General features: G+C 46.3%; 2 protein-coding genes across 2 annotated transcripts in view; both read left to right on the forward strand.

Moving 5' to 3' along the window:
- The window catches only part of LOC138357152 (mucin-22-like), an 84775-nt gene extending 70470 nt beyond the window's left edge, over positions 1 to 14305 (forward strand). The window contains exon 5 of the mRNA XM_069313806.1: positions 14201 to 14305. Coding sequence (XP_069169907.1) covers positions 14201 to 14305 — 105 coding nt within the window. The remainder of the gene's footprint in view (positions 1 to 14200) is intronic.
- The window catches only part of LOC123771540 (dynein axonemal intermediate chain 1), a 312924-nt gene that overhangs the window by 96724 nt on the left and 192182 nt on the right, over positions 1 to 24018 (forward strand). The window lies entirely within an intron of this gene.

Below are 24018 nucleotides of genomic sequence, written 5' to 3' on the forward strand. Positions count from 1 at the left end.
GTGATACGGTGCTCTGGGGGTATAAATTTTCAGTGACACTGCCGTTGATTCAGGGTATCACGTACTGCTGGACGATTCCAGATTTCCCTCTGACATGATTCCCCTGCCACCAAGTTGGACCCATTGTCTGAGAACATCTACTTGGGGCAGGATCGACGAGCAGTAAATCTGCGGGAAGCCCGTATGAATGCCTCAGCACTCATGTCGGGAGTTACTTCTAGATGTACTCCCCTTGTTGTGGCACAGGTGAATAGGCAGATTTATCCCCCTCACCGGGACTTTGTCTTTAGTGCCTGTAAGGGTTAGGGCTCCTGTGTAGTCTACCCCCAGTGGTCTCAAAGGGACGGAGGTGGACAACTCGTACCTTAGGGGGTGGTGGAGGTCCTGGATAAGGACACACCCGTGCATCATACCTCCTGCAGATTATGCAGGATTTTATTATGGATTTTACAGTCTGGGGACTCTGAGGAGGCCATAACTGTTGTCTTAAGTCTGTGAGGGAATCCAGTGCCCCACCATGTAAAGTGCAGTACTTGTGTATGAATAACACAATGAACCTGCTTACTGGGTGGTGACGGGGAAGCAACATGGGATTCTTTACCTCTAAGTCTATGTCAGTGTACTGTAGATGACCCTCCACACCTTAATATGTTATTACTGTCTGAGACAAACCAGAGATGCAGATCATTCACAAATTTTTTAGGGAGGTTTTATAATCCATTCCGTATGTTTCAGTTTGGGCTCTTTTAACCCAGTGCTTTAAGGCGCTAGGGAATAGATATCTGATTCCCATCTAATTTAGAAAATCAAACGCCCTTTGTTTTATGTGTAGTAGCTTGTTCGGTTGAGAGAAATAAGCAGGATCAATTGTAACAAGCTAAGCTTGTTTTAGAAGTTTATAGATCTCAGATCATATGGTTAACAGGGAACACAAGCATGGAGTCTAAGGGTACTTTTACCTGGTTAGTAGCAAAAAGGTCACTTGCCAGAGATTAAAGGATTAGCGAGGATAGAAGACAAAATGGCTGTTTCCCTTGTATTAATTCAACAGTGATGAATATTTCAATAAATACAGTAATTGTAATAATAACCAATCTGGTTTAGGGACTTAGGTTAGGTTAACATGAATGTAGAGTAAAGATCAAGGCTCGTATGCTATCAAAGAGACAGTGACGTCATTTAGAGAGGGAACTAGTTCGTCTGGCTCGTCTCTGACCCACCCTGTGTCAAGGTCACGAGGCTGGGAAGACCAACTTTTCCGATTACGCTTATGTCGACCGTGCTCTCAGCCACAGCTCAGGATGGAAGCAAGTCGATGAAGAACTCTGTAAGGTAAGGCAGGTCCTAGTCAACAACGGCTTCTCCAATGGTTTCGTTGAAGACATCATAAGAAGAAAGGTGAAACGCCATGCAACCTCTGAAGAGACAACTAACACAACACTTGTACCCCCTATTAGACTATTTTACAGGAACTTCTTTTCCACAGCTCATAAAATGGAGAAAAGGGTCCTGAAAGATATTGTTAATAGAAACGTTATCCCTACAGACAAAAATCAGTAGATACAATTGACGATTTACTATAAAACCAAGAAAACGGCCAACCTACTTATGAGAAACTCTCCAAACACAAAGCAGAACGCTTTAAAAGAGACCAATGTCGTCTATACCTTCAAATGCCCACTTGGGGACTGTAAGCCTCAAAGAACTCAGTATATAGGCAAGACAACATCTCTTTCCAGGCGATTAACGATGCATAAGCAACAGGGCTCCATTAAGGAACATATAATCTCTTCCCACAACCAGACCATCACTAGAGAAGTCTTAACAAAAAACACAAAATCATCGATAGATACAGCGATAGCAGGTGGCTTGATATCTAATAGGGGCTATGTTATGGACCCAAGTCCAGCGTCGGAGCACGGAGCAGTGACGACAACGCCATCTACGAGTCCGCTCCCGAAACCCACTCCAAATGGACAGCGCCATCTAGTGAGGATGGGATATACCGGCCACAGGTGCTGGATTCCCGTCTTAATCAGCTCATAACGTAGCCGCTGCTGACCTCTGGTGAGGTGGTGCTTAGACAGTGAATGCCATCTATGGAGCAAATAGGTGGACGTTTGTGTCTAAGCCTGTAAGTGAGGTTCCCTAGAGCGTCCCCAGTACTAATGACGTGTCTGATTGCAGAGTCGACCTGGGACTGCTGTATTGGACGATGGATCAGTCTACCCAAGGCAGCCAAGGTATCTTCACGAGTCTGCTGAAGAAGCTGTGAGTCGCCCCCGGACGAACTCTGTTGAGAGTATTAGCCTGCCTGTGACGTGGCAGTGTCGGGAATCGCCTTATCCGGGGCTGGCTGGTGGAAGAGACTAGCCACCGTGGTGCTTAGTGAGGAGAGTGATCAGTGGGATCACACGAGGCTCCTGCCTAGGGCTCGCAACCCTAGTATCGGTCGTGGAGTGGCCTACACAGCGGAGCTGATCGGTACCTGCCAGCTACAGGCTGGATTGTGGTTGAAGACCTCCACGACGGAGCACCTAGTGGGACTGTGATTTGGCTGGCCTGTGGCCAGGGTAGATTCGCCAATAGAATCATAGAGGATTCATCGTGGGCCACGGAAGGAACCAAGGCTACCCAGAGTGAGCACCGTGGAGCATCCTGTGTCTTCGGAGGAAGACAAGCCTGTACATAATCGTGTAGTGATAACCCCCATGTGCAACTGTTATATATTTATTTATGTTGGTGGTGAATATATATATATATATATATATATATATATATATATATATATATATATATATATATATATATATATATATATATATAAATTGGAACATTTGTATCCCTCCCCCTTTAATTTAACTTGCGTTACGGAACACACCACTTGAAAGCCTCTACTAACTTGGGGCCGGATTCCCAAACTCTACTACCATCAGAGAAGAACCCGGTTGTGTCCCAGTAGGGCCGTAACAGCGAGGCACTACACATTAAGAAGTCAACACCAGCAATCAACAGCCAATTAATGCACAACTATATTCTACCCACTTCAAGACCGCACCAATATAGAAGCATCAAGAAATATGGGCCAATAGGCCCTTGCAGTTACTTCCATTCTTCCCTTTAACTTATCCTATATTATACCCATTGTTTCATGTTCTGTCTTTTGTTGAAAGTTTGTTTTCACCTCATCCAAAACTGTTGTAACATATCACCTCACCCAAATGCAGGTATAAAATGAAAGCTGTTTAAACTCTTTTGTGTTTGCATGTTATAGTTGTGTGTGTAAACTAAAGTCTTTGAAAATGTAACAAGTTATTACGAAATACGTTCAAGTGTCGCGTCAGACTAGAAATAAAAATGAATTTTGGAGAATTGATTTTTCAATTACCATTGACAGTGAAAAGAAACATAAGAAATATTGAGAAAATTCGTGTTAGAATTATTAATCTTACTTTTATCTTATTTTTTACTTTATATTATTTAATAATTATATATATATATATATATATATGTTATATATGTTACGGCCACAATGGGTCGCAACCGGGTTCTTTTCTGGTGGTACTAAAGTTCTAGTATCCGGCCCCAAGTTAATAGTGGCTTTCAAGGAGTGAGCTCGGTAATGCAAGTAAAACAAAAATACATCGATAATCAATGTAAAACATTGATTGTCTATGTATTCACATATAATAACCTTTTCCATCACCTCATAAATAATCCTAACAAAAGTATTAGTACACCTAATATGTACACAAGTGTCTCTCATGGGACATTAAGCGCTCCTCGATGCTGGTGATGCAGTCTTGTCAGCTACCATGTTTCCCCATCCATAGTACTATCCTCAGCCGGTACTGCGAAACAACGAGTCTACCCAGGCCACGGGCCAGCCAAACCAGTCTCACTAAGTGCTTCCTTGTGAATGGCCACAATCACAGTCCAGCCTGGTGCTGGCAGATACCATCAGCCTCGCGTTGCTGGGCCACTTCATGTACAAATACTAGGGTAGCGAACCCTAAGCAGGAGCTTCTTGCAACTCGCTGGTTACTCTCCTCCTCAGCCAACCTGTTCTCGCAAATTTAATAAGTCAATATTGACTTATTAAATATGTGCATAGGTGACATACTTAACATAATAGATACCCTTAAAAAGATTCATAGAAAACACCGACCTTACCTAACCTTGTTAGTATCTTAAGATAAGCATCTTATTGCTTCGTAATTACAATTATTACCCAACCTATAATAGGTATAGGTTAAGTAATAATTGTAATTACGAAGCAATAAGATGCTTATCTCAAGATACTAACAAGGTTAGGTAAGGTCGGTGTTTTCTATGAATCTTTTTAAGAGTATCTATTATGTTTAGTATATCACCTATGCACGTAGTTAATAAGTCAATATTGACTTTACGAATTTGCGAGAACGGGTTGCCTCAGCACCTTAGTCAGTCGTCTCTTCTGTTAGCCAGCCCCGGATACGGCGAATCCCGTGACTGCCACTCCACAGGCAGACAGTAGAACTCTTCACAGTTCTTCTCCGGCGGCGGCTCACTGCTTCCGTAAAGCAGACTGGTGTAGAGAGACCTTGGCTGCCCTGGGTAGACTGACTGTCCTCGTATCACAGCAGCCCTACATAGACTCTGTGAATACAGACACGTCATCAGTACTCTAGTCAATACATGGGACCACTAGGAAACATCACTTACTGACTTAGACACATACACCCAACTCCGCCTATGATAGATGGAATAGATTGAATATATTATAGTCAATATTGACTTATTAAATACGTGCATATGTGACATAATAAACATACTAGTTTACCTTGAAAAGCTTCATAGAAAACACCGGCCTTACCTAACCTTCTTAGTATGTTAAGATAAGCATCTTATTGCTTCGTAATTACAATTATTACTTAACCTATTATAGGTATATTACAATTATTACTTAACCTATTATAGGTATAGGTTAAGTAATAATTGTAATTACGAAGCAATAAGATGCTTATCTGAACATACTAAGAAGGTTAGGTAAGGCCGGTGTTTTCTATGAAGCTTTTCAAGGTAAACTAGTATGTTTAGTATGTCACATATGCACGCATTTAATAAGTCAATATTGACTATACGAAAGTGCGAGAACGGGTTGCAATATACGCACACAGATCTATCATATATATATATATATATATATATATATATATATATATATATATATATATATATATATATATATATATATTATATATTAGTATATTTTGGTAGCAGTCTTTCCTGTAGACACACATTATTAAATATGACCGAAAAAGTAAGATTAATAATTCTAACACGAATTTTCTCAATCTTTCGTACATTTCTTTTCACTGTTGGAGGTAAATCAAAAATAAATTCTCCAAAATTCATTTATATTTCTAGTCTGACGCGACACGAGCGCGTTTCGTAAAACTTATTACATTTTCAAAGACTTTAGTTTACAAATACACAACTGAATAGAACTTATGCATCTCCGACTTTGTTTATATCTGCATTTGAGTGAGGTGGATGGGGTGAGGTGGCATTAATAGGGTATTAATTTCATCAACACAAGACAGAACAAGAGGTGGCATTAATAGGGTATTAATTTCATCAACACAAGACAGAACACGAAACAATGGGTATTGAATAGAAGTGATTGTAGAAAGCTTATTGGTCCATATTTCTTGATGCTTCTATATTGGAGCGGAGTCTTGAGGTGGGTAGAATATAGTTGTGCATTAATTGGCTGTTGATTGCTGGTGTTGACTTCTTGATGTGTAGTGCCTCGCAAACGTCAAGCCGCCTGCTATCGCTGTATCTATCGATGATTTCTGTGTTGTTTACTAGGATTTCTCTGGCGATGGTTTGGTTGTGGGAAGAGATTATATGTTCCTTAATGGAGCCCTGTTGCTTATGCATCGTTAAACGCCTAGAAAGAGATGTTGTTGTCTTGCCTATATACTGCCCCCTCCCCGCTCAGCTCGTTGTCGCCGTGTGGGGGCTTAGTGGGCGGCTGCCGGAGTGTGCTGCTCCTTGGGACAGTCCTCTGTCCTTTTCTAGCCTTGTGCTCCTGCTGCCGTCCTCTCCAATTCTGCTGGGCGTCTTTTCCTTTTCCTTCTGTTTCGTTTTTCTCCCCCCTCTTCTCCTATCTGCTTGCCGTTTCCTACCGACCTTTTGCTCGTTCTGGTTCTTCCCTTGGACTTCTTCTATTTTGACGCCCGGGTGCTTGAGGAGGCATACTCATGCACCCGTAGAACTGCAGTACCCGACGTCGAGAGCGAGGGGAACCTTTTATTGTCAATCCCCACTTCGTCACTGAACCCGATCTCGACGGACTGTCGGTTTCTTAAGGTGGCGTTTGTGGGGCGTATACTCGCGACGCACCCCTAGGAGGCCCCGACAGGATCGGCGATAGCTTCTTGTTGGGTGTCCTGCCTCTAATTGTGGCTCCATGGTGGGTGTGGGGGCACATTCGTGAGTGAATTCTTTCTTTCGTCAAGATGATTACCCCTGCTTCGGCTTCTTCTGGTTTACCTTCTCAGGCTCGTGGGGTGGGCGACCAAGCCCCCGAGTCGGTCCGTATTGGAAGACCGGGCTCTGTAGCCTCCGCTGCATTGGGCCCCGACCTTGCTCCTCCTTTGGCCTCTCTGACTCCTTCCTCTGGCTCCCCTCCCTCCTCTGTGGTTGGGTCGAGCCCCAAGCCCCCAGTGGTGACTACCTCGTCCCCTGGCGTGGCTCCTTCTCTAGTTGTAACTACTGCGCCTTTTAACCCCTCTCTCTCTGGGGGTTCTCACCGCCGTCTTCGTCACGGCCGCCCTCGCTCGATTCCTTCCAGTTCTGCTACCTATCATGCCTTGTTTGGTCCCGCTTCGTGGGCCAAATATTTTGATCTCCTCCCTCTTGATTCTGCGCCTCCTGACGATTTCTCCCTCCATCGACATCTCATTGATTCCGTGGATGCCTCCATTACTTTCAACCCCACTCGTCTCGGTACACGTGTCGTTGCTGCTCCTTCTCAGGATGCTGCTTCTCGCTTGGCTGCCTTATCCTGCCTTGGCGAGACCCCCGTTCGAGTCTCGAAGAACGTTCAGTTGAATGCCAGTGTTGGCACTATTTTGCTCCCGCCCCATGTTGCGACCGGTGTTCGGGACCTACGCGACTGCCACGACGATATTCGGCATATCCTCGCTGCCCAGGGCCATTCTATTCTCCAGGTGGACACGTTTACTCGTCCCCCTCGTGGTAGTCGCCGTCAACCCCTCCGGGTTGTGAAGATTACCTTTGATGGTAGGACCCTTCCACCCTCTGTCATTCTTGCTGGTGCCAGGTGCTCTGTCCAGGAGTACATTCCTTCTCCTCGGCTCTGCAACAAGTGCTGGAGGTTTGGGCATGGTGCCCTCCGCTGCTCCGGGACTGTGTCTCTCTGTCCTTTGTGTGGTGGCGAAGGTCACTCTAAGTCGGAGTGCACTTCTCCCCAGGCTCGTTGCCTCAACTGCGGTGAGGCCCATCCTACCTTCTCCCGTGCGTGTGTCCATTACAAGCTTGAGGCAGCCGTCCTCAACTTGAAGCACCGGGAGCGTTTATCTTTTCCTGAGGCGAGGCGCCAGGTTCGCCGGCTCCCGCCTTATGCTAATATCTCTTATGCTCGCGTGTTGCGCTCTTCCTCTCCTCGTCCTTCCCGCCTTCCTCAGACTCTCAACCGTTTCCAGGCCTTGGACCCTGATGCGCCCACTGCCCCCTCCTCTGTCCCTTTGGGTTCTCTCCCGAAGGATCCTCCTCCTGGTCCTCTGTCTGGGGTTCCCCTTCCTTCTACCCGGTCTGTCGTGTCTTCTGTGTCTCCTTCCTCGTCCCCCTCCGATCCTCCTTCCCATCCTCTTCCTCCATCTATCGGCTCTCCCCGCCGCCTGTCGGTGCGGGCGGATGTCCATCGCTCTCCTAACGGCCGTCGTGTGTGCTCTCGTTCGGCTTCTCCTGTTGAGACACTGGAATCCGTTGCCCGGTACGTAGTTGCTGGGACACCGGTCTCTCTAAGTCAGAAGCGTAAGCCTGGCTCCTCTCCTTCCTCTTCCCCGGCGGGTAAGAAGGCTTCGCTTTCTTCCTCAGCTCCTCCTTCTGGCTCTGTTGCTCCTTCCCCTCCCGTTTCAGTGCTTGCGCCCCCTGTTCCTGCTATGGAGGTTTCTTTGGCCCCTGCTTCCCTTTCGGTTGCTGCTCTTGCTGGGGTGCGCTCCTCTCTTTCTACTCCCCCTCTTCCTGCTGCTGTCCTTGACTGCTCCTCTCCGTTGTCTCCTCCTCCTCCTCCTCCTCCTCCTCCTCCGGACCCTGCCCGCCCACCTCTGATCTGTTCTCCCGTTTCCTTCCCTCCGTCTTTGCTCAGTTTACCCATGCCCCCTAACCCTGACTTTGCTGACCCTGATCCCGACCCTGATATTCTTTAACGTGCTCTGTTGGTCTTTCGCCTTTGTTTCTTCCTTGTTCTCTGTTTTTGTCCTTTCTCTTCTCGTCGTTGTCCATTCTTCAATGGAACGTTCGAGGTTATTACGCCAATTTCCTCGAACTCCAACTTCTGGTTTCGCGGTTTTCGCCCCTTTGTGTCTGTCTCCAGGAGCCGATGCTTGGTGCTCGTCCTGGTCGTTTTCGTGGCTATTCCTTTCTCTCCCCCCCCCAGCCATTGCTGGGGCTTCTAATTCTTCTGCTCTCTTGATTCGGGCTGATGTTCCCTTTGTTCCTTTACTTTTTCCTTCGCCTCTCCATTGTTCTGCTGCTCGTATCTTTGTGGGGAAATGGTACACAGTTTGTTCCATTTATCTCCCCCCGAGTGTCCCGCTCTCTCTTCCTGATTTGAAACACCTCCTAGACTCCTTGCCGGAGCCTGTGCTCCTGCTGGGTGACTTCAATTGTCGTCATTCTCTTTGGGGTGACGTTCTGACGAATACCCGGGGTCGCCTCCTTGAGCCGTTTCTCCTCTCTTCTTCCCTGTCTCTTCTGAATTCTGGTGAGCCCACTCATTTGGACTCTCGAACTCGCACCCTTTCTTGTCTTGATCTTTCTCTCTGCTCTTCTTCTCTTTACTTAGATTTCACATGGCAGGTTCTTGATGACCTCCATGGAAGTGATCATTTCCCCATCCTTGTTTCCTTTTTCTCTTTTCGCCCTTCCCTCTCTTTCCCTAGGTGGCAGTTTGCTAAGGCGGACTGGACCCTATTTTCCCTCAGTGCTACTCTCTCTGACCTCTCCCTTCTGCCCCTCTCTCGCGCTCTCCTCCTTTTTCATGACACTGTCTTCGACGCTGCCCTCCGCTCTATTCCTCGCTCTTCCTCTCGGGGTCCACGGAAGTGCGTTCCCTGGTGGAATGCGGACTGTGCTCGGGCTGTCCGCTGTAAGCGTGCAGCCTGGAAGAAGCACCGCCGTAGGCAGACGACCGATTCTTTTCTTTTCTTTCGGAAAGCGAGTGCGGTGGCCCGTAGGGCCATCCGTACGGCTAAACGTGAATGTTGGGCATCTTATGTCTCGACTATTACGTCCGAAACCCCTCTGGCCCAGATCTGGAAGCGTATCCGCAAGATAGCGGGTAAGTTCGTTCCCGATGTTTCACCGGTCCTTCACCTCCATGATACTCTTGTGGCGGACCCGTTGCAGGTCGCTTCCGAACTGGGTTCCCACTTTTCTTCTGTTAGCTCTGGTCTTCATCTTCCCCAATCTTTCCTTCTTCGTAAACCTGTCCTTGAGTCTCGTCCTTTAGATTTCTGCACTCATCTTCAGCTTCCCTATAATGATCCCTTCTCTCTCTCTGAACTTCGTTCTGCCCTGGCCCTCTGCGGTTCTACGGCGGCGGGCTCCGATGGTATTCATTATGAGATGCTTCGCCATCTCCCTCCGAGCACGTCTCAGTATTTACTGAGTCTGTATAATCGGATCTGGGAGTCGTCGTCAGTCCCTGAGGACTGGCTCGATGCCGTTGTCCTCCCTGTTCGCAAACCGGGGTCTCTGGGTACTTCCCCTAAGGACTTTCGCCCTATTGCTCTCACAAGTTGTGTCTGCAAACTCTTTGAACGTATGGTTAACGTTCGTCTGATGTGGTTCCTGGAACACCATCACCTCCTCTCCCCTTCTCAATTTGGTTTCCGCAAGTGCCGCAGCACGACAGATGTCCTGGTGAACTTGGAGGTCTATATTCGTACTGCTTTTGCTGCGAAGACCTCCGTTGTTGCCGTCCTTTTTGACCTAGAAAAGGCTTACGACACCACTTGGCGTTATCATATCCTATCTCAACTTCATTCTTTTGGCCTTCGTGGTCATCTCCCTCTCTTTCTCCGCAGCTTCCTCTCTCGTCGTTCCTTTCGGGTGCGCCTTGGTACCGCTCTCTCTCCCTCTTTTCAGCAATACGAAGGTGTGCCCCAGGGTAGTGTTCTGAGCACTACTCTTTTTCTGGTTGCCCTCAATGGTCTTCTTTCCTCTCTTCCTTCTGGTGTCTTCTCCGCTCTCTATGTCGATGATCTTACCCTTTGTTGTCAGGGTGATGATTCGCCTCTCCTTCAACGCCGGCTTCAACTTGCGATTGATGCCGTGTCGTCTTGGGCCAGAGGTCATGGCTTCAAGTTCTCTACTTCTAAGACTTGTGCCATGACTTTTACGCGGAAACGGGTTGTTCTTCGTCCCTCTTTGTCACTTTATGGTCATCCCCTTGAATACAAAGATTCCGCGAAGCTTTTGGGGTTATTCCTTGACACTCGTTTGTCTTGGTCTCCCCATATCTCTTACCTCCGTGTTGAGTGCTCTAAGTCCCTTACCCTCCTTCGGGTCTTGTCCCATACTTCTTGGGGGGCAGATAGGCGCACTCTCCTTGCTTTACATTCCTCTCTCGTCCTGTCTAAGCTCGATTATGGTTGCCCTGCTTACTCGTCTGCTTCTCCTTCTACTCTTCGCCGTCTTGATGCTTTGCACCATATTGGGTTGCGCCTCAGTTCTGGTGCCTTTCGTTCGACTCCCGTCCTTAGCTTGTATGTTGACACTGGCTTCCTGTCTCTCCAGGACCGCCGTGATCGCTACTGTCTTCGCTATCTTGCGCGGTCCTTGCAACATCCTTCCTCTCGCCTCTGTCGTGCTTTAACTTTTACCCCTCCTGCGGTTCCTGTTCCTCTTCACCACCTCCCTCTTTCTGTCCGGTTATCTCGCCTACAGGATTCTCTTTCCGTTCGTATTTCTGATGTTTCTCCTCGTGTTGTTCCTTCTTTGCCCCCGTGGAGGGTCCCTCTTCCGCGGTTTTGTACATCCTTGACTCGTATCACTAAAGCTTTTACCCCTCCTACAGTTCTAAAACGCCTTTTCCTCGAGCACTTTTCTTCTCACTCCCGCTCCGTTTCTGTCTTCACCGATGGGTCTAAGTCAGCGGACGGTGTTGGCTACTCTGTTGTTTTTCCTGATCGCACTTATATGTGTCGCTTGCCTCCGGAGACTAGCATCTTTACAGCGGAACTTTATGCTATTCTCTATGCTCTTCGTCTCCTGCTTTCTCGTTGTCAGTCTTCCTTTGTGGTTGTTGTTGACTCTCGTAGTGCCCTCATGGCTCTCGGGTGCTTTAATCCAGTTCATCCGGTAGTTGTCGAGATCCAGCATTGGCTGTTTCTCGTTCACAGTAAATTTAAGTCGGTTGAGTTTTGTTGGGTTCCCAGCCATATTGGCGTGTCTTTAAATGAGCGTGCGGATGCTGCCGCTAAGGAAGCTGTCCGCTCTTGTCCCATCTCTCGTAAAGGCATTCCGTATTCCGACTTTTACCCGGTTATCCATTCCTCAGTCCTTACCCGTTGGCAGGCTTCTTGGTTGTCTGTTACTGGTAACAAGCTACGTACTCTTAAATGTTGTGTTTCCTCGTGGCCGTCCTCCTTCCACCGTAACCGGCGGTGGGAAACAGCTCTGGCGAGGTTGCGTATTGGCCATACTCGCTTAACCCATGGTCACTTGATGGAGCGCCGCCCTGCTCCTTATTGTCCTAGTTGCATTGTCCCTCTTACGGTCGTGCATGTCCTTCTTGAATGTCCTGACTTCCAGGACGAGCGTGTGTGTTGCTTTCCGACCGCCCCTCGCGGTCACCTGTCCCTCGATAGAATTCTTGGTGACTCGGATACTTTTGATATCGTTCGCCTTATGCGTTTTTGTTCTCGTATTGGCATCCTTGGTGATATTTAGCGCCCTCTGATTATTTTGCGTATTTGATGGTGCTACATAGCCTTCCCGGTTTGGTGCCTTCTTTTGATAATTACTTACTACTTGCCTATATACTGGGTTTTTTGGAGCTTAGTCCCCAAGAGGGCATTTGAAGGCATAGACGACGTTAATCTCCTTTAAAGCGTTCTGTTTTGTGTCTGGAGAGTTTCTCATGAGTAGGCTGGCCGTTTTTCTGGTTTTATAGTAAATCGTCAGTTGTATCCTCTGATTTTTGTCTGTAGGGATAACGTTTCTATTAACAATATCTTTCAGGACCCTTTCCTCCGTTTTATGAGCTGTGGAAAAGAAGTTCCTGTAAAATAGTCTAATAGGGGGTATAGGTGTTGTGTTAGTTGTCTCTTCAGAGGTTGCATGGCGTTTCACTTTCCTTCTTATTATGTCTTCGACGAAACCATTGGAGAAGCCATTGTTGACTAGGACCTGCCTTACCCTACAGAGTTCTTCGTCGACTTGCTTCCATTCTGAGCTGTGGCTGAGAGCACGGTCGACATATGCGTTAACAACACTCCTCTTGTACCTGTCTGGGCAGTCGCTGTTGGCATTTAGGCACATTCCTATGTTCGTTTCCTTAGTGTAGACTGCAGTGTGGAAACCTCCGCTCTTTTCCATGACTGTTACATCATGCCTAAATGCCAACAGCGACTGCCCAGACAGGTACAAGAGGAGTGTTGTTAACGCATATGTCGACCGTGCTCTCAGCCACAGCTCAGAATGGAAGCAAGTCGACGAAGAACTCTGTAGGGTAAGGCAGGTCCTAGTCAACAACGGCTTCTCCAATGGTTTCGTCGAAGACATCATAAGAAGGAAAGTAAAACGCCATGCAACCTCTGAAGAGACAACTAACACAACACCTATACCCCCTATTAGACTATTTTACAGGAACTTCTTTTCCACAGCTCATAAAACGGAGGAAAGGGTCCTGAAAGATATTGTTTAATAGAAACGTTATCCCTACAGACAAAAATCAGAGGATACAACTGACGATTTACTATAAAACCAGAAAAACGGCCAGCCTACTCATGAGAAACTCTCCAGACACAAAACAGAACGCTTTAAAAGAGACTAACGTCGTCTATGCCTTCAAATACCCTCTTGGGGACTGTAAGCTCCAAAAAACCCAGTATATAGGCAAGACAACAACATCTCTTTCTAGGCGTTTAACGATGCATAAGCAACAGGGCTCCATTAAGGAACATATAATCTCTTCCCACAACCAAACCATCGCCAGAGAAATCCTAGTAAACAACACAGAAATCATCGATAGATACAGCGATAGCAGGCGGCTTGACGTTTGCGAGGCACTACACATCAAGAAGTCAACACCAGCAATCAACAGCCAATTAATGCACAACTATATTCTACCCACCTCAAGACTCCGCTCCAATATAGAAGCATCAAGAAATATGGACCAATAGGCTTTCTACAATCACTTCTATTCAATACCCATTGTTTCGTGTTCTGTCTTGTGTTGATGAAATTAATACCCTATTAATGCCACCTCTTGTTCTGTCTTGTGTTGATGAAATTAATACCCTATTAATGCCACCTCACCCCATCCACCTCTCTCAAATGCAGATATAAACAAAGTCGGAGATGCGTAAGTTCTATTCAGTTGTGTATTTGTAAACTAAAGTCTTTGAAAATGTAATAAGTTTTAAGAAACGCGCTCGTGTCGCGTCAGACTAGAAATAAAAATGAATTTTGGAGAATTGATTTTTGATTTACCTCCAACAGTGAAAAGAAATGTACGAAAGATTGAGAAAATTTGTGTTAGAATTATTAATCTTACTTTTTCGGTCATATTTAATAATATATATAATATTGTTACAGAACAGTACCCTAGGCTGCTGTACACCGCCAACACTAATATCATCTCCAGGTTTCCTCAAACTGCACTAAACTCCAACATTTTCTGCTAGTTGAAGTCTCCCACTCAATGCCTGTGAAGTTCCTCTATGCGGCTTCACAGAACAAACGTGTGGCTCCACTACACTCGAAGTTCCATACTACCACTGAAGTTCACCTCTACCGCTTGAAGTTCAGCTCCACGCTTGAAGTCCAGCTCCACGCTTGAAGTTCAGCTCCACGCTTGAAGTTCAGCTCCACGCTTGAAGTTCAGCTCCACGCTTGAAGTTCAGCTCCACGCTTGGAGTCCAGCGTATAATCTTCCTCACACATGAAGCTCTTCCTCGAACATTTCCCACACAAACCGCAGAAAGGACGATGTGGCAACCTCGTCTACTGGCGCCCCAAAATGGAGCTATTCCTGATCGTTCACCAAAATCCTTTTGGACTGTCTCTCTCACAGCTTCTCGCAGTCCAGACTTGAGTCTACAAGGTCGCCTGGCAGGCTTCACACAGAAACACCTGCTTACTTTCCTCTACTTAAGAATATATCACATTAGGGTCCACACAGAAATACGACCACCATGCAGGCTTCAGGCCATCCCTAATGTCTTCATGATCACTGAGAAATGATATACTTCATGTCCCCGGCACCTTCCTCACCAGTTGTACACTGTAGCCGTCACTCAAACACTCAACCGCGAACTATATTCAACCTTCCAAAGAGGCAATGGCGTACGTCTATTCTTGAAGACTGTAGCAACTAATGTGACGCGTCACGACCCCCGACTGCGTCACTTCGTCACAAAATGTCGACATCTCATTTCGGCATCTATAAGATGCTTGTACTCTGCATGTATTCTTTTCAGTAATAATTTACTGACGTTTATTCAGTTAACTTCCTTCCCCTGTCATCCAAACCTCTGGTCAGGTGGGAAGAATAACTATCACCAGGTAGATTGACCTCACTAGGCTACGGGGGCTTCATAACACAGCCAACATGTGTCAGCCAGCTAACACTATGTGTCAGCCAACATAATGTGTCAGCCAGACAACATAATGTGTCAGCCAGACAACATAATGTGTCAGCCAGACAACATAATGTGTCAGCCAGACAACATAGTGTGTCAGCCAGCCAACATAGTGTGTCAGCCAGCCAACATAATGTGTCAGCCAGCCAACATAGTGTGTCAGCCAGCCAACATAGTGTGTCAGCCAGCCAACATAGTGTGTCAGCCAGCCAACATAGTGTGTCAGCCAGCCAACATAGTGTGTCAGCCAGCCAACATAGTGTGTCAGCCAGCCAACATAGTGTGTCAGCCAGCCAACATAGTGTGTCAGCCAGCCAACATAGTGTGTCAGCCAGCCAACATAGTGTGTCAGCCAGCCAACATAGTGTGTCAGCCAGCCAACATAGTGTGTCAGCCAGCCAACATAGTGTGTCAGCCAGCCAACATAGTGTGTCAGCCAGCCAACATAGTGTGTCAGCCAGCCAACATAGTGTGTCAGCCAGCCAACATAGTGTGTCAGCCAGCCAACATAGTGTGTCAGCCAGCCAACATAATGTGTCAGCCAGCCAACATAATGTGTCAGCCAACCAACATAATGTGTCAGGTACCTAACATAATGTGTCAGCCAGTCAAGATAGTGTGTCAGCCAGCCAACATAGTGTGTCAGCCATCCAACATAATGTGTCACAGTCAACATAATGTATCAGCCAGCCAACATAGTGTGTCAGCCAGTCAACAAAATGTGTCAGTTAACATAATGTGTCAGTTAACATAATGTGTCAGCCAGCTAACATAATGTGTCACAGTCAACATAATGTGTCAGCCAACCAACATAATGTGTCAGCCAGCCAACATAATGTGTCACAGTCAACATAATGTGTCAGCCAGCCAACGTAGTGTGTCAGCCAGCCAACATAATGTGTCAGCCAGTCAACATAATGTGTCACAGTCAACATAATGTGTCACAGCCAACATAATGTGTCAGCCAGCCAACATAATGTGTCAGCCAGCCAACATAATGTGTCAGCCAGCCAACATAATGTGTCAGCCAGCCAACATAATGTGTCAGTCAACATAATGTGTCACAGTCAACATAATGTGTCACAGCCAACATAGTGTGTCAGCCAGCCAACATAGTGTGTCAGCCAGCCAACATAGTGTGTCAGCCAGCCAACATAGTGTGTCAGTCGTGTATCAGTCATCTCTACATATCGACGTTACCTCCCTCGTGGACCTGCTGACGAGGCTGACGGACCCTAATCTTCGACACGGCCAAACAAACTATTTTTACACTATTTTATGGCCCATTTTTAAGGTCATTCGTCGAGAAAATTCTTGACCTACAGCAATTTTCAGGTGTAATTTTTGGTATAATTTTTGCAATTCTCAACATAATTTGACAAGTTCTGGTTGTCGTGCCGTGGCTCAGTCATGCACGCACACGCGCACGCACACGATAGGGGCCATGGCTGAGTGGACAGAGCTTGGGACTCATAATCCTAATGACCGGGGATCGATCCCTGGTCATAGTTGAAACAAATTGGCAGAGTTTCTTTCACCCTGATGCACCTGTTACCTAGCAGTAAATATGTACCTGGGAGTTAGAAAGCTGTTACTGGCTGCTTACTGTGTGTGTGTGTGTTTGTACTCACCTATATGTACTCGCCTATTTGTGCTTGCAGGATCGAGCATTGGCTCTTGGATCCCGCCTTTCTAGCCATCGGTTGTTTACAGCAATGACTCCTGTCCCATTTCCCTATCATATCTAGTTTTAAAATTATGAATAGAGTTTGCTTCCACAACCTGCTCCTTAAGTGCATTCCATTTTTCCACTACTCTCACGCTAAAAGAAAACTTCCTAACGTCTCTGTGACTCATCTGAGTTTCCAGCTACCACCCATGTCCCCTCGTTCTGTTACTATTCCGTGTGAACATTTCATCTATTTCCACTTTGTCAATTCTCCTGAGTATTTTATGTTCCTATCATATCTCCTCTCTCCCTTCTTTTTCTAATGTCGTAAGGTTCAGTTCCTTCAGGCGCTCTTCATATCCCATCCCTCGTAACTCTGGGACAAGCTTCATCGCAAACTTCTGAACCTTTTCTAGTTTCCTTATGTGTTTCTTCAGGTGGGGACTCAATGATGGCGCGACATACTCTAAGACTGGTCTCATGTAGGCAGTGTAAAAGCACCCTAAAAGCCTCCTCACTTAGGTTTCTGAATGAAGTTCTAGTTTTCGCCAGTGTAGAGTACGCTGCTGTCATTATCCTATTTACATGTGCCTCAGGAGTTAGTGTTATGTCCACTCCCAGGTCTCTTTCTCGAATCGTTACAGGTAGGCAGTTCCCCTTCATTGTGTACTGTCCCTTTGGTCGCCTATCACCTGATTCCCATTTCCATAACTTTACATTTACTCGTGTTGAACTCCAGTAGCCATTTCTCTGATCATCTCTGCAACCTGTCCAGGTCCTTTTGGAGGACCCTACAATCCTCATCTGGCACAACTCTACTCATTAATTTTGCATCATTTGCGAACATTGACATGTAGGATTCCACTTCTGTAAACATATTATTTACGTAAATTAGAAAGAGGATTGGTCCCGGCACCGATCCTTGAGGTACTCCACTCGTTACTGTTCGCCAGTCCGACTTCTCCCCACTTACCATTACTCTCTGGCTCCTTCCTGTTAGGTAGTTCCTTACCCATGCTAGGGCCTTGCCTTCTTCTCAAGTTTGTATATCAGTCTCATGTGCGGTACTGTATCAATGGCCTTTTGGCAGTCTAGAAATATGCAGTCTGCCCAGCCTTCCCTGTCCTGCCTTATCCTTGTTACTTTATCATAGAATTCCAAAAGGTTTGTTAGGTATGATTTCCCTGTCCAGAACCCATGTTGGTGTTTGTTTACAAACCCAATGCTCTCCAGGTGCTCGACAAGTCTTAGCCTAATTATTCTTTCCAGTATTTTGCAGGGGATGCTTGTCAGTGATACGGGTCTGTAGTTAAATGCCTCCTCCCTATCTCCTTTCTTGAAGATCGGTACGATATTTGCCTTCTTCCAGCAACTGGGCAATTCTCCCGACATAAGTGACTTTTTAAAGATCATTGCCAGAGGCACGCTGAGAGCCTGCGCTGCTTCTCTTAGTATCCACGGCGATACTTTGTCTGGTCCAACCTCTTTAGTTGCATCCAGTGTTGTCAACTGTTTCATTACCTCCTCTGCTGTCACCTCTATATCTGATAGTCTTTCATCTAGGGTAATCTCTTCTAACAATGGGAGCGGCTCAGGCTCGGTTGTGAACACTCCATGGAAACTTGCATTCAGTGCCTCGCAGAATTTCTGGTCACTTTCAGTATATGCCCTTTCTGTTTTCCTCAGTCGTGTCACTTGGTCATTTACCGACATCTTCCTTCTTATATGGCTATGTAGTAATTTAGATTGCTTTTTCGCTATGATTGCAATATCATTCTCATAATTTCTTTCCAATACTCGTCTTATGTTAATGTAATCGTTCCTAGCTCTGTTACATCTAATCCTGTTGTCCTCTGTCCTTTGTCTTCTTTACTTCCTCCACTCCCCCCTGCTTCTCACTTTTGCTTCCTGACACTGTCTATTAAACCATGAGTTATTATATTCCCTCCTGCTTTTTTCCTTTACTGTTGGAATAAATCTCTCTTCAGCCTCCTTGCATTTCCATTTGACTGGGTTCATCATATATTGCACTGTTTTTCCTCTAATTTCTTCCTCCCACTGCACTCCTCCCAGAAAGTCCCTTATCCGTCTGTAGTCCCCTTTTCTGTAATCAAGTCTCCTTTCCTGGACCTCTTGTCCTTTGGTCACAATTTTAAGTTCCATTATGTAGTCAATGACTAGGACACCATAGTCACTGGCTCCTAGTGGTATTTCATGTTTCAAATGCTCGATGTCTTCTACATACTGGGTGAAAATTAGGTCTAATAGGCTCGGCGTATCCCCTCCTCTTTCCCTTGTGTCTTCCTTCACATGCTGTGTTAGGAAATTTCTGTCAATAACGTCTACAACTTCGCTCCCCACGTTTCCTCCCCGCCATGGGGATTCCTTGTTTCTCAATTTATCTCTCCGTGATTTAGGTCCCCCATGACCAGCAGCTTCGCTCTCATTCTATGCGCCCTCTGATGCATCAACTGCAGATGAACTGCAGTTGATGCCCTCTGCAGTTCATCTATACATGCCTTGTTGCTGTCCTCATACTCCTGCCTGGGCCTTCTACTGTTTGGTGCGGGATTGTAGAGTATCAAGATTACAATCTTCTTCCCATCAGCTGTCAGAGTTCCATGTATGGAGTTCGTGCTTTCATTGGTACCCGGATTTTCCAGGTCATCAAACTTCCATTTCCGCTTTATTAGGAGTGCACTCCCCCTCCCTGTCTCTGTATCCTTTCTTTTCTTATCACCTGGTACCCCTCTGGAAAGATTGCATTTGAGATCATGCCATTTATTTTAGTTTCCACTATTGCAACTATGGGTCTGCCTAACTAACTCTTTACTTTATGTCTTCTGCTTTATTGGATACCCCATCAGCATTGGTGTACCAAACCTTGAGACTCTTCTTGGAAACTCTGGTGCCAGAGCTCCCCCTTTCACCCTGGGTCTGGGGGGGACTGGGGGGTGTCTGTGGGATGAATGGGGACAGGTGGGCTGTCTGGGGAAGGTGCTGGGGGGGGGGGGTGCCTGGGGGTGCCTGGTAGGTGAATGGGGTCTGGGCATTTAGGGGGGTAGGAAGGGTATAATGGGTCTGAAAATTAGGGAGGGTCTGAATGGCATAGGGGTGCTGGGAGGTAGAGTGAGGCTGAAAGTCAGATACAGGTCGAGAGGTTGGGGGAGAGGGATAGTTGGGGCAGAGGGCTGAGGGGAAAAAGGAGCTTGGGTACTGGGAGTGGAAGAGAGGGTGTATTAGTTAGGTGGAAATCAGGGGTAGGTGGGGGTTTTGGGGTAGAAGAGAGGAAGAGGGAGATGGGAGAAGGTGTTAGGGGGTCACAAGGTGAGGGAGTTATATGGGAGCTGGGGGTGCAGAGGGGGTGAGGAGAAGAGGGGTGCAGTGGGAGATGGGATGAAGCAGGTGGAATTGAAGGCAATGGGGTAGAAGGGGAAGGGGAGTAGGAAGTGGGTAGTAGGGGAGGAGCGGTTGGAAGGTGGGATTGGGGAGGGGCATGGCTTGACCTGTTGGGGTCGTTGACAGGTGTGATGTAGCAGGGGCAGGGGAGTTGTTGGGGAAGTGCAAATGTGGAAGGGGCAGGGGAGTTATTGGGGGCTGAAGCAGGGGGGGGGAGGTATAGGAGGGCAGAGTTGGGAGGATGACCTGGGGGGTGACCTGGGAGGTGACCTGAGAGGTGAGGCTACGCGAGAGGCTAGGGGTACAGTGTCGTGCTTGTTATCTCGCCTTGTGGGCTATTTGCTCATCTTTCGTCATAAACTTTTCTATAAACACATTGTAATGGGTTTCACTTCCTCTGAGTAAATGCTTGTTCCTCATTACGTACTCCACAGCCTCCTCATTGGAGAATTGCATCAGAACAAGTCTATTCTTGGTACAATTGTAAGGTCCAACCCAGCGGCTGATGTCCACCTCGTTTTCTGCCATTCCTGCTCCAATACATCTCAATATCTCATGCAATTCATATTTTTCTGTCTCTATCCTTTCTTGTCTCAGTTCAGGGGATGATCCACATAAAATTATTTTAGCTAAACAAGTTAGTCTTAATGAGCTAGTTACAAAATTCAGTACACATCGTCATATCAAAGCTTTTACTGTGCTATACAGTGATTGGCCGGAATGGGGTGGAGGCGGCAATGGCGGGCTCGATGAGTGGCTGGGATGTTGCCGGTGTGTGGGGGTCAAAGTTCCTCTTCCCTGAAGCTCCGGAAAAGTGGCTGCTTGGATGTCGAAGGCCAAAGTTGAGGTGGAGCTGAAGTGCTGGTGTCCCAGATTCGAGTAATCCGTGTATTATAATGGTCCTTCTTCTCAGTGAGTCACTCTCATGCTGGTAGCCTCTCCCCTGAATAATCCCAACCGCACTCACTAACCCATCCCCTACTAATCCCGTCCTTAGCCATGCTGTTAATCTTTCCTAATTCATTTGTGATCCGAGCACATTCCCTCTACCAGCCCTCTCTTCCCTTCATAATCTCTTCCTGAATATAGAGCATAAGCTCTTGTTTCTGTCTCTCCACTGCGTCATGTATTTGTTGAAATAACTCGCTTTTAATCCTTTGGATTAGATCCTCCATCCAATCGCTCCGTCTCTCTACAAATTTATCTATTAGTTTGTCTTTAATTCTGTCCTCCTCCTCGTCCCTGCTGGTGATTGATCTTGAAGCCCTTCCTGGCTCTTCCACACAAAAGGTGAGAAAGTACTCCACGCGGTTCGTCAGGTGTGAGGTCTCGGCATCACAGCTGGTGAGGTCACGTCCACGCTAGTCGGCTCCACTATTCCACAATGCCACACTGTGCTCAACGCTTATTATCAATGGTGCTATTTCTACTTTCTTCTCTTCAATTTCTTGTGGTTTGAGGCAGCTTACTAGTTATTCAATCACTCATATACACTTTTTCAGTTCAATGTGACTTGATTATCCCTCCTAATTCACTAGCGTCCCAAGAGCTACCCAGACCCACTTCTGCCTACCACGGCTGCCTGACCACAACTGGTCAGGCAGTGTACTCATCTATTTGTACTCGCCTATTTGTGCTTGCGGGGGTTGAGCTCTAGCTCTTTGGTCCTGCCTCTCAACCGTCAATCAACAGGTGGTGTGTGTGTTGAGTTTTTTTTCTTTGACAATTATCAAATGAATTAATTCCTATTGATGTTAGGTTAATCGTAACTACCTGGCAAGAGAGGCAGACCTTAAACAGCAAGAGCTGCCAGTGGCAGATATTTAACCTTAAAGCCTAAGATCATAGGACCGCGGGAGCAAACCGCCAGGCGAAACCACTCGGGTAACACCTGTCACTTAGGTCGCTGGCTCCTCCTAGTTTGACAACTAATAAAGGGTAGCCAACGGATTCTCACTTCGTTATTTATAGAAGTGTGGTGCTGTGCAATGGACTCGAGCTTTAGATACAGACTTGATATGAAGTAATAATAGACTTGATAGGCAGTAATATTGGAAGGTTTGACATAAAGACCGTTTTCTAAAATATAAGAATTTATTCACAAAAAAACGAACTACTACAACAAAGAGTTTACGTTACTTTACTGTCACTTCAGTGGCGCATTAAAGAACAGCTATTCAATAGCCTGATGGACCCACGGTATACATATCCCGTCGTCGCTGACTGACTAATGACACTAACTGAACAAAGTGGTGCCCACTGGTGACGCAAGCTTGCAATCAATATTGTCACGGCTTCACGGTGAACAAATACTATAATCACAAAACTTGACTGGCGCTCGCTGCCCTCAACGAGGTACCAAGTAACAAGGCAGTTAATCCAAGAATGATAATCCCTTATAAAAATCTTACGTTGACACTTGTCTCTCAGGACAATCAACAACAAAAGTTACACTAATTGAATTTAAACAATTACGTTAACACACACGTGTCTCAACGACACTTAAATGGCAGCAATAACTCGTAAATCAATTAATTACATCAACTTGAAAGTCAAACATTCGGTGAGTAATTCCCAATTAATTACTGGAATCAACAGCCTATTAATTCAGACGAGTATTGATGAAGCCTACTGTCTCTCAACTGACAGTTCACTTCCGGTCTTAGGACAAGATTACCTTAACGAGGGTAGACTACTGTACCACACACAAGGTTACAACACTCCGTGTAAACAACAACATCAACACCTGGTGAATTCACTAAGTGGCGGTTACTAATTCTCCTTAATTAGCTACGAAGTGCTTAATCCCTCTGTCCGCAGACAGATCTGATCAATCCAACGAATTAAAGCAGCTTAATGACAGCGCAATTGACTCCGATCATGTCAGACCGGTCAACCCCATACGTTAATCACAACTTAATTAACGACAGCTCGTTAAATCGTCAACACTACGTTAGTCTTCACTTGACAATTCCTCCACTGCATGAACTTCACTGTGACTGTTGCCGTTACACGAATCAACGTTAATCACAACGGTGTTTAACAAAGCAACAATGACCTCGTTAAGTAAATCGTGATCCCCCGGTGACGTTAAATGACTTTAATTCTCACGGAATCCTTCACAGTGCACAACGCGTTCAACCAAGGAAGCAACTTGTCTACAATTCACACACGGTACATCACAGTACATCCTTGCTACTCACGGCAAAACTTGTAAATGATCTTTCAGTAAATTATCTTTCCAATAATTCACAACTTTACCACAACACAACAGTAAAATAAGCGCTGGCCAATATAATTAAAAATTATCAATAACCAAGGGAAACCTCCCTGTTACCACTTTACTGCTGAAACGGGAAACAATTACAATAGAATTACATACAGGGCACATATAGAGAAATGGAAATAATTAAAGATCACTTTACTCCACCACTGAATGTGTGTAGGTGTCCTCACACACGTCAACCTCACAGGTGGGCTCAGCCTCAACTTGATGACGTCAAACAGGGTAGACTCACACGTCTCCAATTCCCATTCACCTCACCAGGTGGTCACAGGGACAGAGGACAGACGGAACACTGGGGGCGAACCCAGCTTCAGAGTTTTATTACCCAAAAACGGAAACAGTGTACTTATATCAATCTCGCGGACCCGTCATACACACACATACGTACGTCTGCCATTCCCCACTCTGCTGCTGCTGCTGCTGAAGTAGACGTCCTCACTACTTCGTACACATGGTCGGCTGGACCATGGGTCCACGGGGTGGTGGACCCCACACACAGACCAAGGGAGACGCGGGACGCTCGGCTCAAGGTCGCCAAGGGTATACGTGGCACACAG

Source organism: Procambarus clarkii, chromosome 76 (genome assembly GCF_040958095.1).
Source record: "Procambarus clarkii isolate CNS0578487 chromosome 76, FALCON_Pclarkii_2.0, whole genome shotgun sequence".
Taxonomy (NCBI): domain Eukaryota; kingdom Metazoa; phylum Arthropoda; class Malacostraca; order Decapoda; family Cambaridae; genus Procambarus; species Procambarus clarkii.